This window comes from Carassius auratus, chromosome 27 (assembly GCF_003368295.1).
Source record: "Carassius auratus strain Wakin chromosome 27, ASM336829v1, whole genome shotgun sequence".
Lineage (NCBI taxonomy): Eukaryota > Metazoa > Chordata > Actinopteri > Cypriniformes > Cyprinidae > Carassius > Carassius auratus.
In genome coordinates this window covers 29,955,058-29,969,208 of record NC_039269.1, presented here as the reverse complement: position 1 = coordinate 29,969,208, position 14,151 = coordinate 29,955,058, and the positions used below count along the sequence as shown (strand labels likewise).

Here is a 14,151-nt window from a genome sequence, read left to right as displayed (position 1 = left end):
AATGCTACTCCGTTACTGTCCACAACCGGCGCACAATCAAAACATTTTAATATTGAAAAATAAACACAAAACAGCGCACCAGCCCCTCACAGATGACTGGTGCGCACGAAATAAAAACCAAAACATAAAATAATGTCCCAGGCCTGGTCCTCTCTCGTCCTTCACTATAGTCGCTCCAGTTTTATATCCTTCCATCTCCTACGTGGGACTCGATACTGGCGGTGGGGCGCAGGTGCAGCTCATCTCCAATCACTACACCTGGCCTCACTCCTCGTTCCCACGCCTCTCGGCCCCGCCCCACTCGCCACATACCCCCATCGCCCCTCGCAGGCCGGGGGGTACTCCCGAGACGGCGCTCTACTCCCCCCCCCCTTCCCTCCGGGGGGGACCGCTCACGGGGACCTGCGGGAACCTGGGGGTAGGACAGACGAGGCGAGAGAAAAGGAGATGGAAGGAGGAGCGACAGAGACGAGAGAGGGGAGAGAGAAAAAAAAAAAAAAAAAAAAAAATTCCGGCTCCCAGACGCACTGCTGCTCGGCCCTCCACCAGCTGGGTGATCTCCTCCGTGGTGCCCGGCGGTGGCACTGGACGGCCCTCGGCGGACGGCACGACACTCCTCCGCCGCCCGATGGACGGCGACGGCTCCTCCGATTTTGGGCAGCGTCAGGAGTCCCCCGTCCCCTGCCCCTCCGGATTCCATCGCGGAGGCAGCAGGCTCCGGCCCCCTGGCAAACGGTGCCGACTCCTCCGCTAACTCACGGATGGCAGCCGCCCCTCCATATCGTGGGCGGCCGGCAGCGAGCTCGCCCGTCCCCGGCAACTCGCTCCAGCCCACCGCCTCGAGCGTCCATGGCGGCACATACTTCGCCAGCTCGAGGGCACCGCGGATTCACCACAGCGGCGAGGGATCTTCAGCAGCACGTCCCTCCTTCTCCCGGGTTTCGGCACCACTGTAACGATATTAACCTTTGTAATCATCGGGAAGAAGGAGGCGGGAACCGGCGCACAATCAAAAATCCCTTTAATATTCAAAATAAACACAAAACAGCGCACCAGCCCCTTGCGGACGACTGGTGCGCACAAAATAAAAAGCAAACATAAAATAATGTCCCAGGCCTGGTCCTCTCTCCTCCTCCACTATAGTCGCTCCAGTTTTATATCCTTCCATCTCCTACGTGGGACTCGATACCGGTGGTGGGGCGCAGGTGCAGAACTGGCAGTGGCTGGCGGCGGGGCTGTGATTAACAGTGGAGGTGACCTAGCTATTGCTAGAATCTTTGGGGTTTAGAGTTGGGGTAGACTCGGGAGAGAAGTTAGTTGTAGATTTGTGTACAAGTCATATAATTCTGCTTTGTTTAAAGGCTGGACATCGGATTTGGTCAGCCCTTGTCTCAGACTCAACATGCTCCACTTCCCTATGGGCGGATTCGTTGTCCTGGCCGAGCGGTAGGAGGACACTGTTGAGTCAGTTGGGGTTATCGACGGAGGTGGTGAGGGTTGGCTTAGGCATCTTGGGATGTGAATGGCTGCTCGAGCCGTACAGCACCCGTGAGATGGGGCCTGGGGCTTGATTGCGGTGCTACACGGGGGAGGAATAGTCCTAGGGCTGGCTGGTTGTGGTGATGTGACCTGAGGAGAGTCTGTATCATATCGTAGAGGGGGTTTGTCTTTGAGACACAGTAGCAGACGCGCAAACCAAAATGCTGATAATGGATAGAGGTAAGTCAGCTGTATTTATACATATTGGTGTTGATTAACTGAAGTGCGCTCCACTTATGTTAACTAGGCTAAGTAGTGATGCGCTCCTCCCGAACTTTGTTAATAAAACATAATGTAGTGAAAATATATGAAGAGATTGTATCACTTCTCACTGTTACAGATTTATCATGCAGCTCGAGGCATTATGTGTAGAATCTCTCGTCAGTCTATTCTGCTTCATCAACACAGTTTCACTGATCCAGGCCAAAGAATAAACAATCCACTATTAAACCCAAACCCAGGGTAGAGCGGCTGAGTGAATGTGGTCTGGACTGTGTGGATGAGGCTCATTGTGTTTCTGGAGACACTGTAGAAGGACAGAGTTCCTGCACTGTGATCCACATACACTCCTATTCTACTGCTTATGGACTCTAGAGGGAGAACAGTCTCTTTGTTATTGTGTATGAATGAGTAACCGTCAGGAGAACAGATCAAACACCAGGATTGATCATTAGATCCAAACAAACATTCATTACCCCGTCCCTTCCTGCTGATGCTCTTATATGACACTGATAAACGCAAATAATCTCCACTCCACTGCAGCTCCCAGTAACAGCGTCCACACACACTCTCTCTACACAACAACTGCTGAAAATAATCAAATCTGTCTTGATGATCAGGATACGACTGAACTGTTTTAGTGGTAGTAATCACTCTGTTGTTCTCAGACAGACGGAGGTATTTATTCACTGTGTTCAGATCCAGAGTGAGCTGATGGAAATCTGATGGAGATAAAACACATACAAATCAGAAATGATGACTCTGTTTGATCTTTTTTATGTATCTGAACTCTTCATGTTCAGTGTATCAACAGTGTCTCAGTACAGATGAACAGATATCTGTGAACATCATCATTTACATCATCAGTTATTAAACTCTTCTTTCACCATCTACAGGAAGAACATGAACACTCAGAGAGTTTTTCTGCTGGTTTTCTTACTGACGTACATTGTAGGAAGTCCTTCCTGGTCCAGTGATCAATGTTGGTGAATGTGGCTGTGGAAATAAACAGACATGAACAGTGTGATTCTCATGATCAAGTATCTCTTCCTAAGACAATTCTTATATGAAGTTCTCCCTGATATGAGATGATGATGGACTAGTTTCTAATAGTAGATAAATCTCCAGGACTTTACCTCTGTCTGAGATCTTCTTGAGCTCCTCTTTGCAGAAATTCTCCAGTTTGTCTCTCAGCTGATGGACAGATTTTCTCAGATCATCAAAAGAGATGAGAGAACTGAAGATATCATCATTTACATCTGTAGATTCCGGAGGTGCTGAGAGAGACTGGAAACTCTACAGAAAACAGAAATCAAAGTCATCAGCTCCACACTTCACTCAGTAACCTGCAGGAACATCAGATATGTCTTCACTGATTTTTAGGCCCAATCCCACAGCCGTTCCCCTTTCGCCAACCCCTCCATTTTGCACGTTCACATGAAGGGGTAGGGATGTCTCGATTCTCTTTTGGTTGGAGGGGCAGGGGAAGGGCTAGACAGCCATTCAAACAAAGATTTTTTGGGACCACACTTCAAACAAAGGGGTATGAAATAACTTGGCAACATGGCTGCCTAATCGAATAAAAAGATACATTAATGTAAGCTTTTTTTTTTGCAATAATAAAGATGTGGTCCCACTTTATATTAAGTGTCCCTGATATCTGTGTACTTGCATTGTAACTTAATGTGTACATAGTATGTAACCACAGTTTAAGTACACATTGGAACATAGTATCTACAGCTGTAATGTTTAACTACACATATGTAAAAACAAACACAATGGTATGGGTAAGTACAAATGTGTAAGGTAACATTAGTAACAACATTTTTTGGTAACGAAAGTACAAATATGTAACAGGACTTACAGAACTTTTCTGATATTGGTATTACTGGTATTACAGTCGTGCACCAACTCCAACTCGAGATCCAACTCCTCCCACTTTACAAATACCTAAATCTATCCATCTCCACCCCCTGGATCCTATTCCCAACCCTAAACCTACCCATCTCCACCCTCTGGATCCTATTCCCACCCCTAAACCTACCCATCTCCACCCTCTGGATCCTATTCCCACCCCTAAACCTACCCATCTCCACCTTCTGGATCCTATTCCCACCCCTAAACCTACCCATCTCCACCCCCTAGATCAAATGGTTCCAATTACTCTTATATTGTTGGTACAAAATGGAGTTATCTGATTTCTGTTACACAAGTACATAGTGAAGTGAAAAATAGTTGTAACCAATGTCCTGTTACACATTTGTACTTACACAAACTATCCTTAGGGTTGTTACATGTGTGTAGTTAAAGAAATATCGTAGCTGTAGATACTATTTACCAATGTGTACCTAATATTTGTTAATGTCATATCATTTTAGACTGCACGTTAGAACCACAACATATGTTATGTCTGATCAGGGTGATAACCACTGTAGACATTGAGGGGGCTTAGTCCCCCAAATAATTTGAAATTGCTAAACCCTTTTCTAAAATATTGCCAATTCGAGGGAGAGAGAGATTTTGAATCACTTTATTTTATCATAAGAGTTTATTTTATTGAGAGAGAGAGAGAGAGAGAGAGATTTTTACTTTGACTTTTAAAACACTTTAATATCAATAAAGCTCAAAATACAACATAAAATATCACAAACAAGATAAAACAGATCACATCACCAATCAAATTATATAATTCCATCTTCACAAAATATAAATAAACCTTCATTTACTCAGCATTTAAATGCAAATTCAAGTAAATTACCTATTTCAAATGACACAAATTCTTCCTATTTTCAATGTTCTACTCCAGATTAAAAAAAAGAAAGATGTTGGAGCATCCATGTTGTTAAAAGATAGAAACTTAGTATGGACAAGTGCCTCTTGGGCCCTTTCTTCTAGAAGATTCCGTAAAAGAAACTTGTTCTGTTTCAACATTTCAGCGGCAACAGCACCATCTTCCTCAACATCAATGTGAAGAAAGTCCTGTTCAAACTGTCTCATCTTACTCCCTTGAATGCTTTTATTGAAGGCATTATAATTCTGACAAAAAAGTTTAACTTGCACCTTGCCAAAAAAAACTTGCTCTCCTAAAAAAGTGTAAAAGAGTTCACAAAATATTGAACTTGTGAAAGTTTGCTACTAAATTTCTAAATAAAGTACCTAGTAGTGCTATGTGCAGTGGCAACCTCAACAGACATATAAAAGGGATCAGATAAGGGAGTAGGAGAAATACAACCATTAAAAAATTTAGCTCTGACATTTTTCTGCACATAAATTATATCAAGCCTGGCTCCAGATACCATATCAGAATTAACTTAAACCCAAGTATACAGTTTAGTTTGGGGGAAAGTCTCTAAGGGTGTACTCACACTAGCCAGTTTGAACCGTGCCCGAGTGCGTTTGACCACCAAAGCACGGTTCGTTTGACTAGTGTGAGTGCTCCGAATCGTGCCCGTGTGCGGCTCGATTAGGCGGCCCTGGCCCGCTTGGAAGAGGTGGGCCAGGGCACGGTTCAGTTGGACTCGGGCGCGGTTCGCATGCAGTGTGAGCGCTAACCTTGCTGGAGCACGGAAAAGGACACGTTGTGTCACGGTTTTGCGACGCTCCAAAACAAACATGACAGGGAAAGGGTCGCTTTGGTCTACGGCAGAGGTGCAAAACGCATAAAAACTAAAAACTGCAAAGTCCTTGCTGCACTTCAGCTGGTACCTTGCAAACATCCTCATACGAGCAGCACGATTACGTGAAAATTTTCGCGCCACTAAGGCGACACATCTGTTTAACAACAGGCTGTGAGAGGGCTGTGGACCAAACGTCACAAAATTATCCACAAAGAAAACAGAGCGATGGACTCCATTGTGTTCAGAGAGCGCCGCTCTTCCTGTTTATCCCGAAACCGTCGCACCATAATGACGTAAGCGTGCTCCGGCACGAATGCTGAAACCCTATATGTGAGTGCAGGCCAGAGGGGGAGTGGGGAGGGGGGACAATCGTACTCGGGCCCGGTTCATGGCAACTGTGCCTAGTGTGAGTACACCCTAAGTATCCACAAGGTTATGATAATTTATCAATGTTTTAAGTACATCTGCAGATTGACTGTGGGGCTCCTCATGGTTCCTATCTAATGTGTGATCTATGGTACAATTAAAATCCCCAGCCAAAACAATCATCCTATCTTGAGAAATGTCACTAAGAGCAACTATAAGTTTTCTGAAAAAACTTGTTCATTCTGAACCGTTATTGGCAGCATAAATATTTAAAAGTGAAAAGTTAGAGCCGTGAATAGTAACATCAACACACATTTGACCCGGAACTAATTCAAAAACACTTAATGGTAATCCTTTATATTTAGGCCGGAGAAGGATCGCAACACCGGCACTGACATTACAACCATGACTCAGAATGACCTGTCCCTTACATTCACTTTGCCATTGTACTTGATTTTCCAAATCTGAGTGCGTCTCTTGAAGAAAGACTATACTAGACTTCTTTATCATAACATAGTCAAATAAACTACACCTTTTCATAACATCACGACACCCATTGTTATTTAAAGTTCCAAACCTCAAAGGTGCCATGAAAAAATAAATGTAGCTCAAAAATAAATACAAAACATATCCCATCTCACTTTTACCTTGTACATGCAACATACATCTTACACTACACAGATGTTTCTTAAGCCGATATCGTTTTGGTCTGTCAAGATCATCAAATGTAGCCTTCCTTATACTCACAGTACAAGAAACCAAAAACAACTTTAGATCCGGGAAAAACAGCTCAATATTAGGCTTACGAACCCTTTAGTTTTGTCAAGAAAGCTACTGATCTGCTGAACTGAATATAATAATTTATTCCTACCTTCAGACACATGTACCGCATCCATCTCGTCTCTATCAAAATCCTCATTCTGTGACTTTGAATCCACCACCTCTTGCGAAGCGGTATCTTTTGGAGTTTCTTCATTGCTGAAAGTTTCAATCTCAGTTACAGCAGAGCTTTCCTGCTTTCCTTGTTCAGGGGTAATAGCCTCAAGCAAAGGTTCTGGATGCACCTGTTCATCGCTCACCCCCGGCTGTATAGCCTTGGCAGCTTCAGGTACATCCGCTGGATCATTGCTCACGTTAGCCGACACTGGTCTCTCATGAGAGCTACTCGGTGCAGCTTGCACAGCGGCCTGCGAGAGTTATAGTGGCACAGCGTCCTCAGTATTATCAGTCTCTCTTGCCCTATTACCCTCCACATCGACCACCAATTCCACATTAACAGCATTACAATTTGGGCAAGTCTGTCTGAAATGTTTGTTAATTGTTAACTTCACCGACAAATTTAGAGGCTCACTCTGAGCGTTCAGAATCATGAAAACTTGATGCCGAAAAGACACTACATGCTTTAAATGCGGATTTTTACATCCAAGCGAAATCAACTTAATCGGACTTACTAATTCACTGAATCTTCTTAATATTTCCTCCAACTTTTCATTTTTTTACATACGGAGGCACGTTCGACAAAATGAATTTCTTTGATGGGCTTTGACAGAGGCAAAACGGGCACAAACATATCCCTAATTATTAATCCACTCTCAACCAACCCATCTGCCATTTGGCTTTCACTTAGAAAAAGAACTATGGGCTTATTCATACGAGAAGCGGACCTGATGTTAACGCTGCCAACTACTGCACTCACGGCCATCAGACAATCTTACCACTGATACAGATGCATCAGGCATGCATTTACAGCCATGCCTGATGGTCAGAAGCGAGAAATCACCCGCGTCTCCATTCTTCTACTCTCTGACCGAAGTCAACTTAAACAACTTTACCGCCAAAAACAAAAAAATTATCCACTCAAACTCAGAGCCACTCACACCAACGACAAACTCCGTCCACTCGCTTCCAGCATGCAACGCGTACAGAGAGAGAGATAGAGAGATGTGCATCTGTGTGTTTCTCTTTTAGAGTGAGTCTACTTAAAAACAGAGATTTTATCCTGTCATTTCTGGAACATATAATGTAGCGATTCAGTATTTAAACTGTATTTGATAAAAGTTGTGGGGCAGCACTGGCAAGTTTCTATTCTCCTGGATGTGTGAGCTGCGCGATTTCTGATATGTGTTTGTGTGTAATACAGACCGATAATTAATGCACACCAGAATATGTGTGTATTGTAGGAGCTAGACGACATATTATGATTTGTGATGCCATAGTAGTGGTGTCCAAATCCATAGGGGAATATTTCACACCTACCCCTTTATATTCTTTATCAAGGGACAAGGGTAAGGGGAAAGGGTTTGGGATTGGGCCTAAAAGATTTGGGATTGGGCCTAAGTATCTCAATCCAGCATTTTCACAGCATCAACATTCTCATATTCATTAAATAACAACATAGTGTCACGTTCGGTGATACAGGAAACACAGGAGAGATCCAAGTGCAGGTAAGAGGTTTATTGAGGGGCAATCCAAAAGGGTAAACAGTCCAGGCAGGGTCAAAACCAGAATATCCAATAAACATGAAAAACAAAACAAGAACACACGGCAAGAGCAGACTATGAATAGTATCACACATAAGACAAGGACTCCATGACACAGACTCAGACAGACCGGGTATAAATACACAGAAGGATGATGAGGGAACTGGAGACAGGTGGGGAACAATCAATTAACTCAAACAAGGAGGAAGGTGACCAAATAAGGGAACAGGAAGTGATAAGGTGACAGACACCGTGGAAAAGGAGGACACCTAGTGGAAACCCAGGGAACACAACCCAGACACTGTGACAGTACCCCCCCCCCCCCCCTCTACGGAGCGGCTCCCAGACGCTCCACGACAGACACAAAACAGAGACCAGGAGGGAGGCGGACAGGTGGAGGCTCAGGGGGAGGGACGGAGGGCCAGAAAAGAAAAACATGGGGAACAGGCACCAGTATGTAAACACAAAACAGGGAGACCAGGAGGGAGGAGGACCAGAGGAGGTTCAGGGGGAGGGACGGAGGGCCAGACTAACAGAGGGGAACAGGGACAGGAGTGAACACACAAAACAAAAAACAAACAACAACATGAAGCCCCCCCCAGGGCGGAGCAGAAGACCACCACGTCCGTGTGGTGGAGACTGGAGTCCCCCAGGGCAGAGCAGAAGACCACCAAAACTGTGTGGTCAGGGCGGAAGCCCCCCAGGGTGGAGTAGAAGACCACCACGTCCTTGTGGTCGATGCCAGAGTCCCCCAGGGCGGAGCGGAAGACCACCACGTCCCTGTGGTCGATGCCGGAGTCCCCCAGGGCGGAGCAGAAGACCACCACAACCGTGTGGTCCGGGCAGAAGCCTCCCAGGGCGGAGCAGAAGACCACCATGTCCTTGTGGTCGATGCCGGATTCCCCCAGGGCGGAGCAGAAGACCACCACACCCCTGTGGTTGAGGCCGGAGTCCCCCAGGGCGGAGCAGAAGACCACCACAACTGTGTGGTCCGGGCGGAAGCCTCCCAGGGCGGAGCAGAAGACCACCACGTCCTTGTGGTCGATGCCGGATTCCCCCAGGGCGGAGCAGAAGACCACCACACCCCTGTGGTTGAGGCAAGAGTCCCCCAGGGTGGAGCAGAAGACCACCACAACCATGTGGTCAAGGCGGAAGCCCTCCAGGGCGGATCAGACCTCTGTGCGGCCAGACCAGCGGAACAACAAAGCTCTGGTAATCCCCTGGTGTTCTTACTGGACTCCAGAAGATCGGTGCTGGCCTGACTCTGCTCGCGAAGATCATTGGTGACTGGCACTTGTTCATGAAGATCACCGCGACTTGACTCAGTCCTTGAAAATCACCAGTGACTTGATTTGACTCTGAAAGGTCAACGGTGACCAGCCTTGTCTCTGGAAAGTCCATGGAACCTAGCCCTGACTCTGGAAGGTCATCGGTGACTAGCCCTGAATCTGGAAGGTCAGCTGTGACTAGCCCTGACTCTGGAAGGTCAGCTGTGACTAGCCCTGACTCTGGAAGGTCATCGGTGACTAGCCCTGACTCTGGAAGGTCAGTGGTGACTAGCCCTGACTCTGGAGGGTCAGCAGTGACTAGCCCTGATTCTGGAGGATCATCGGTGACTAGCCCTGACTCTGAAGGGTCCATGAACACCTGACTCGACTCTGGAGAGTTCACTGTAACCTGACTCGACTCTGGAGGGTCAACTGGAACCTGACTCGACTCTGGAGGGTCCACTCGAACCTGACTCGACTGGAACCTGACTCGACTCTGGAGGGTCCACTGGAACCTGACTCGACTCTGGAGGGTCCACTGGAACCTGACTCGACTCTGGAGGGTCCACTGGAACCTGACTCGACTCTGGAGGGTCCACTGGAACCTGACTCGACTCTGGAGGGTCCACTGGAACCTGACTCGACTCTGGAGGGTCCACTGGAACCTGACTCGACTCTGGAGGGACAACTGGAACTTGACTCGACTCTGGAGGGACAACTGGAACTTGACTCGACTCCAGAGGGTCAACTGGAACCTGACTCGACTCCAGAGGGTCAGCTGTGACTGTCATCCTGTGCAGCGGCTCTGGGCAGGGAGCCCTCTTGGGTTGTGGTGCTGGGCCGGCGAGCATCTTGTGCTGTGGCGCTGGACCGGTGGCCAATTTGGGCATTGGCGCTGGGTTAGCGGCCATCTTGTACTGTGGCGCTGGGCTGACAGCCATCTTGTGCTGTGGCGCTGGACTGGCGGCCATCTTGTGCTGTGGCTCTGGACCAGTGGCCATCTTGGGCATTGGCGCTGGGTTAGCGGCCATCTTGTGCTGTGGTACTGGGCTGGCGGCCATCTTGGGTTGTGGTGCTGGACCAGTGGCCAGCTTGGGCATTGGCGCTGGGTTAGCGGCCATCTTGTGCTGTGGTACTGGGCTGGCGACCACCCGGTGCTGTGGCGCTGGGCTGGCGGCCATCTTGGGCTGTGGCGCTGGCTCAGCAGCCATGACGTGAACCGTCTTGGGAATCTCTAGGATCTAGGATGCGGCCATCATGGGCAGTGGCGCTGGCTTTCTCCTTCTGCCATGGTGAGACGGCGGCTCTGGTCCCTCCCACATGAGCCCCGAGTCAAAGGGGGGCCATGGTGGAGAGCGATGCTGAGCTTCCTCTCGCCCAACTCCTCCTCGGCGACCTCCCCTGGTCCCGCGAAACACGACCAGGCGGGTTCCCTCAAACTGATTGCTTCTCTCCCACTCGGTGGCTGGGGAAGAAGCGTCAACCGACATACCGCTGGATCTCAGGGTGACGGAGTCCTTCTGTCACGTTCGGTGATACAGGAAACACAGGAGAGATCCAAGTGCAGGTAAGCGGTTTATTGAGGGGCAATCCAAAACGGTAAACAGTCCAGGCAGGGTCAAAACCAGAATATCCAATAAACATGAAAAACAAAACAAGAACACACAGCAAGAGCAGACTATGAATAGTATCACACATAAGACAAGGACTCCGTGACACAGACTCAGACAGACCGGGTATAAATACACAGAAGGATGATGAGGGAACTGGAGACAGGTGGGGAACAATCAATTAACTCAAACAAGGAGGAAGGTGACCAAATAAGGGAACAGGAACTGATAAGGTGACAGACACCGTGGAAAAGGAGGACACCTAGTGGAAACCCAGGGAACACAACCCAGACACTGTGACACATAGTTACAGATTGTAGTATTTGCCACTTACTCTCTACTGTTTGTGAACTTTCTAGGAATCAATTTGGATGATAAAACATCTGCTAAGAACATAAATGTCCATCTAATAACTCAAGCACATCAATGGAGTCTCATTGTAGAGTTGAGTAGATTTGATCAGGAGAAACAGCTCAAAGGTATGATTAGATCGACCATTATAGATATCTTTCACTCAGGTCCACTATGATCCTGTTCTTCTAGATCTGTGTTACCTGCAGGAACTGGATGTGATCCTGTGTGTGTGAAAGCTGCTCCAGCTCAGCGTCTCTCCTCCTCAGATCATTGATCTCCTGCTCCAGTCGCTCCAGTCGTTCTTCAGCTGGACTTACTGCAGTCTTTTCCTGATCTCTGATCAGTCGTATCAGCTCAGAGCGGCTTCTCTCAATGGAGCGGATGAGCTCAGTAAAGATCCTCTCACTGTCCTCCACTGCTGTCTGTGCAGAGCGCTGTTAGGACACACAGTGATTCAGCTTCAGTGAGTCTGAACTGAGACGGAGACAAACTTCTCTTCTTCTCCAGACTCACCTTATGGGACTCCACAGTCTCTCTCAGCTGCTGGAGATCTTTCTCTCTCTGCTGGATTCTCTGCTGGAGTGTCTTCTGTATCTCCTTCAGCTGCTTCTGCAGGACATACAGATGATAGTCAATCTCAAAGAAAATGGTTCTAGATTAAAACTCCAGAAGAATTGATCTAACATTTACCACCATCATACAATAATTAACATGAAGGTTAAGGCCTTTTTCACACAGTAAGTGTAATTTTACACTTTCATAAAAGTGAAACACAGACGTAGAGCTTCACACTGATTTCTGTGTTCTGTGTAATTAAGCTTCAGCTTTAGAAAGAAAATAAATGACTAAAGTGAAGCTAAAAATGGCTAAAAGCTGTTGTTCATTTCTGCTGTGGTGAACAGTGTGAATGCTGTAAGCTGTTAATATGGTGCTGATATAAACACATATGAAATGAGTGTCAGCAATATGTCATCAGTGTCTAGTGTTAAATACCTGTTTCTCTGTCCTCTGTGCTGCAGCTGATACAGTGTAGTGGTTTTTATGTTCATCCATTGTACACAGCACACATATAAACTTCTGATCACTGTGACAGAAAACCTCGAGGATCTTCTCATGTTTCTGGCAGATCATCTCCTGCAGTCGTTCAGTGGCTTCAATCAAACTGTGTCTCTTTCCTTTAAACCAACTCTCATGTTGTTCAAGGTGATTCTGACAGTAAGACTCCAGACACACCAGACAGGACTTGACGGCTCTGTATTTTCTTCCAGTACAGACGTCACACTCCACATCTCCAGCTCCAGCAGGAACCACACTTTGAAGTTTAGTCTTCTTCAGTTTCTCCATCATTTCAGCAAACACCACGTTCTTAAATAAAGCAGGTCTTGGACTGAAGGTCTGTCTGCACTGAGGACAGCTGTAGACTCTTTTCTCATCCTCTTCATCCCAGCAGTCTGTAATACAGCTCATACAGTAACTGTGTCCACACTGGATGGTCACTGGATCCTTCAGGAGTTCAAGACACACTGAACACAAGAATTCATCCTGAGAAAATCTGGCTTCTGCCATTTTACTGCAGAAATACAGAGTCACAAACACACAGCAGCTCAGCTACACTTTCACTTTCTCTTTCCCTGAACTCATGTGATTCCTGTTTCCTGGTTCTGTGTTTGAGAGACGTGTGTAAAACAGCTTCCTCATTCCTGAGTTTAGTTTCGACACATCTCTTAACACACACACACACACACACACACACACACATTTACTGTTATAACCTGGGCTCAGGGAAGCAACACACAAATGACACAAAAAATTGCTGATCAAAATCAGGTTTATTAGATTACAAAAGGAAAAACAAAAAGGTGACTGTGATGAACAGGAAAAGAGAGAGAGAATGAGCTTGTGTCCAGCAGGGGCAGTTCTAGGATTTCATCCTTTTCATACAAACATAAATAAAATAATAAATAAATAATACAAAAATGAACCCTATTTTACAGTGCTTATGAAAACTATATTACTGTATGGATAATTACCTAAGTTAAGAGCAGTGAGTGAATCTGTTTTTTGTTTTTTTTTTCATTAAAATTATAAGCCTAATAGGCTAGAAGAAATGCTTGAATCCATTATTCTAACACCAATATTTTCGTAACTCTCTATGTTTATTGTTTAGGATAATAAACTTTGTTGTTTATTACCTTCTGCAGTTTGTGTCCATAACCCTACAGGTTCCCGGTTTTCTCCTCTGCCGTAGTTCTCCCTCATCGGTCTTGTTAGCATTATCCGGGTCATCTGTGCCTTGTTTTCTCCAGTGTATTTAAATTGTGTATTTTTTCCCTTGATTACTCACTCGGGTTTTGAGTCTGTGCCTTGTGTTTCCTGCCTGGTCTCACTAAAGCCTCCCTTGCTACCCCAAGTAAGGTATCCTGAGCTTCTTTCTTTGGTTGTAATTGTTCTTTGGTTTTGTGTTCTCTCCTCATGGAGTTTTTATTTTCTCATGTAGTTTTTCCATTGTTTTTGCTGTAGTTAATACCTCAATCCGAGAAGAACTTATGATGTATTTTCCTTGCAAAGATGTTTAAAAATAAATCTACATTTCCTAGGAAACTGCCTTAAGTGTTTTGTTTGGGTCCAACATTACCACTCCTGTGGCTCAGTGGTAGATAGTGCCATGAAGCTGTTCTTAGTCATCAGGAGGAGCTAA

At 46.2% G+C, this 14,151-nt stretch overlaps 1 protein-coding gene across 1 annotated transcript; it reads right to left on the bottom strand.

Annotated features, from left to right (window-relative positions):
* Positions 1-1,260: 1,260 nt before the first annotated feature.
* On the bottom strand, positions 1,261-13,106 carry LOC113046194 (tripartite motif-containing protein 16-like). Its single transcript, XM_026207134.1, has 5 exons — positions 12,447-13,106; positions 11,967-12,062; positions 11,654-11,887; positions 2,825-3,054; positions 1,261-2,485 (listed from the first exon to the last, which is right to left on the bottom strand). Exons 1-5 carry the CDS (start codon positions 13,017-13,019, stop codon positions 1,939-1,941), a joined length of 1,680 nt encoding a protein of 559 aa, XP_026062919.1. The 5' UTR covers positions 13,020-13,106; the 3' UTR covers positions 1,261-1,938.
* Between the last annotated feature and the right edge of the window lie 1,045 nt (positions 13,107-14,151).

Bases quoted from the DNA above. Each gene is read 5' to 3' on its own strand.
- LOC113046194 (XM_026207134.1), bottom strand. From the start codon at position 13,019: ATGGCAGAAGCCAGATTTTCTCAGGATGAATTCTTGTGTTCAGTGTGT. The intron at 12,063-12,446 runs GTATTTAACACT...TATGTCCTGCAG, and splicing joins CACAGAGGACAGAGAAACAG to AAGCAGCTGAAGGAGATACA. The intron at 3,055-11,653 runs GTAACACAGATC...TGTTTTCTGTAG, and splicing joins ATCACATCCAGTTCCTGCAG to AGTTTCCAGTCTCTCTCAGC.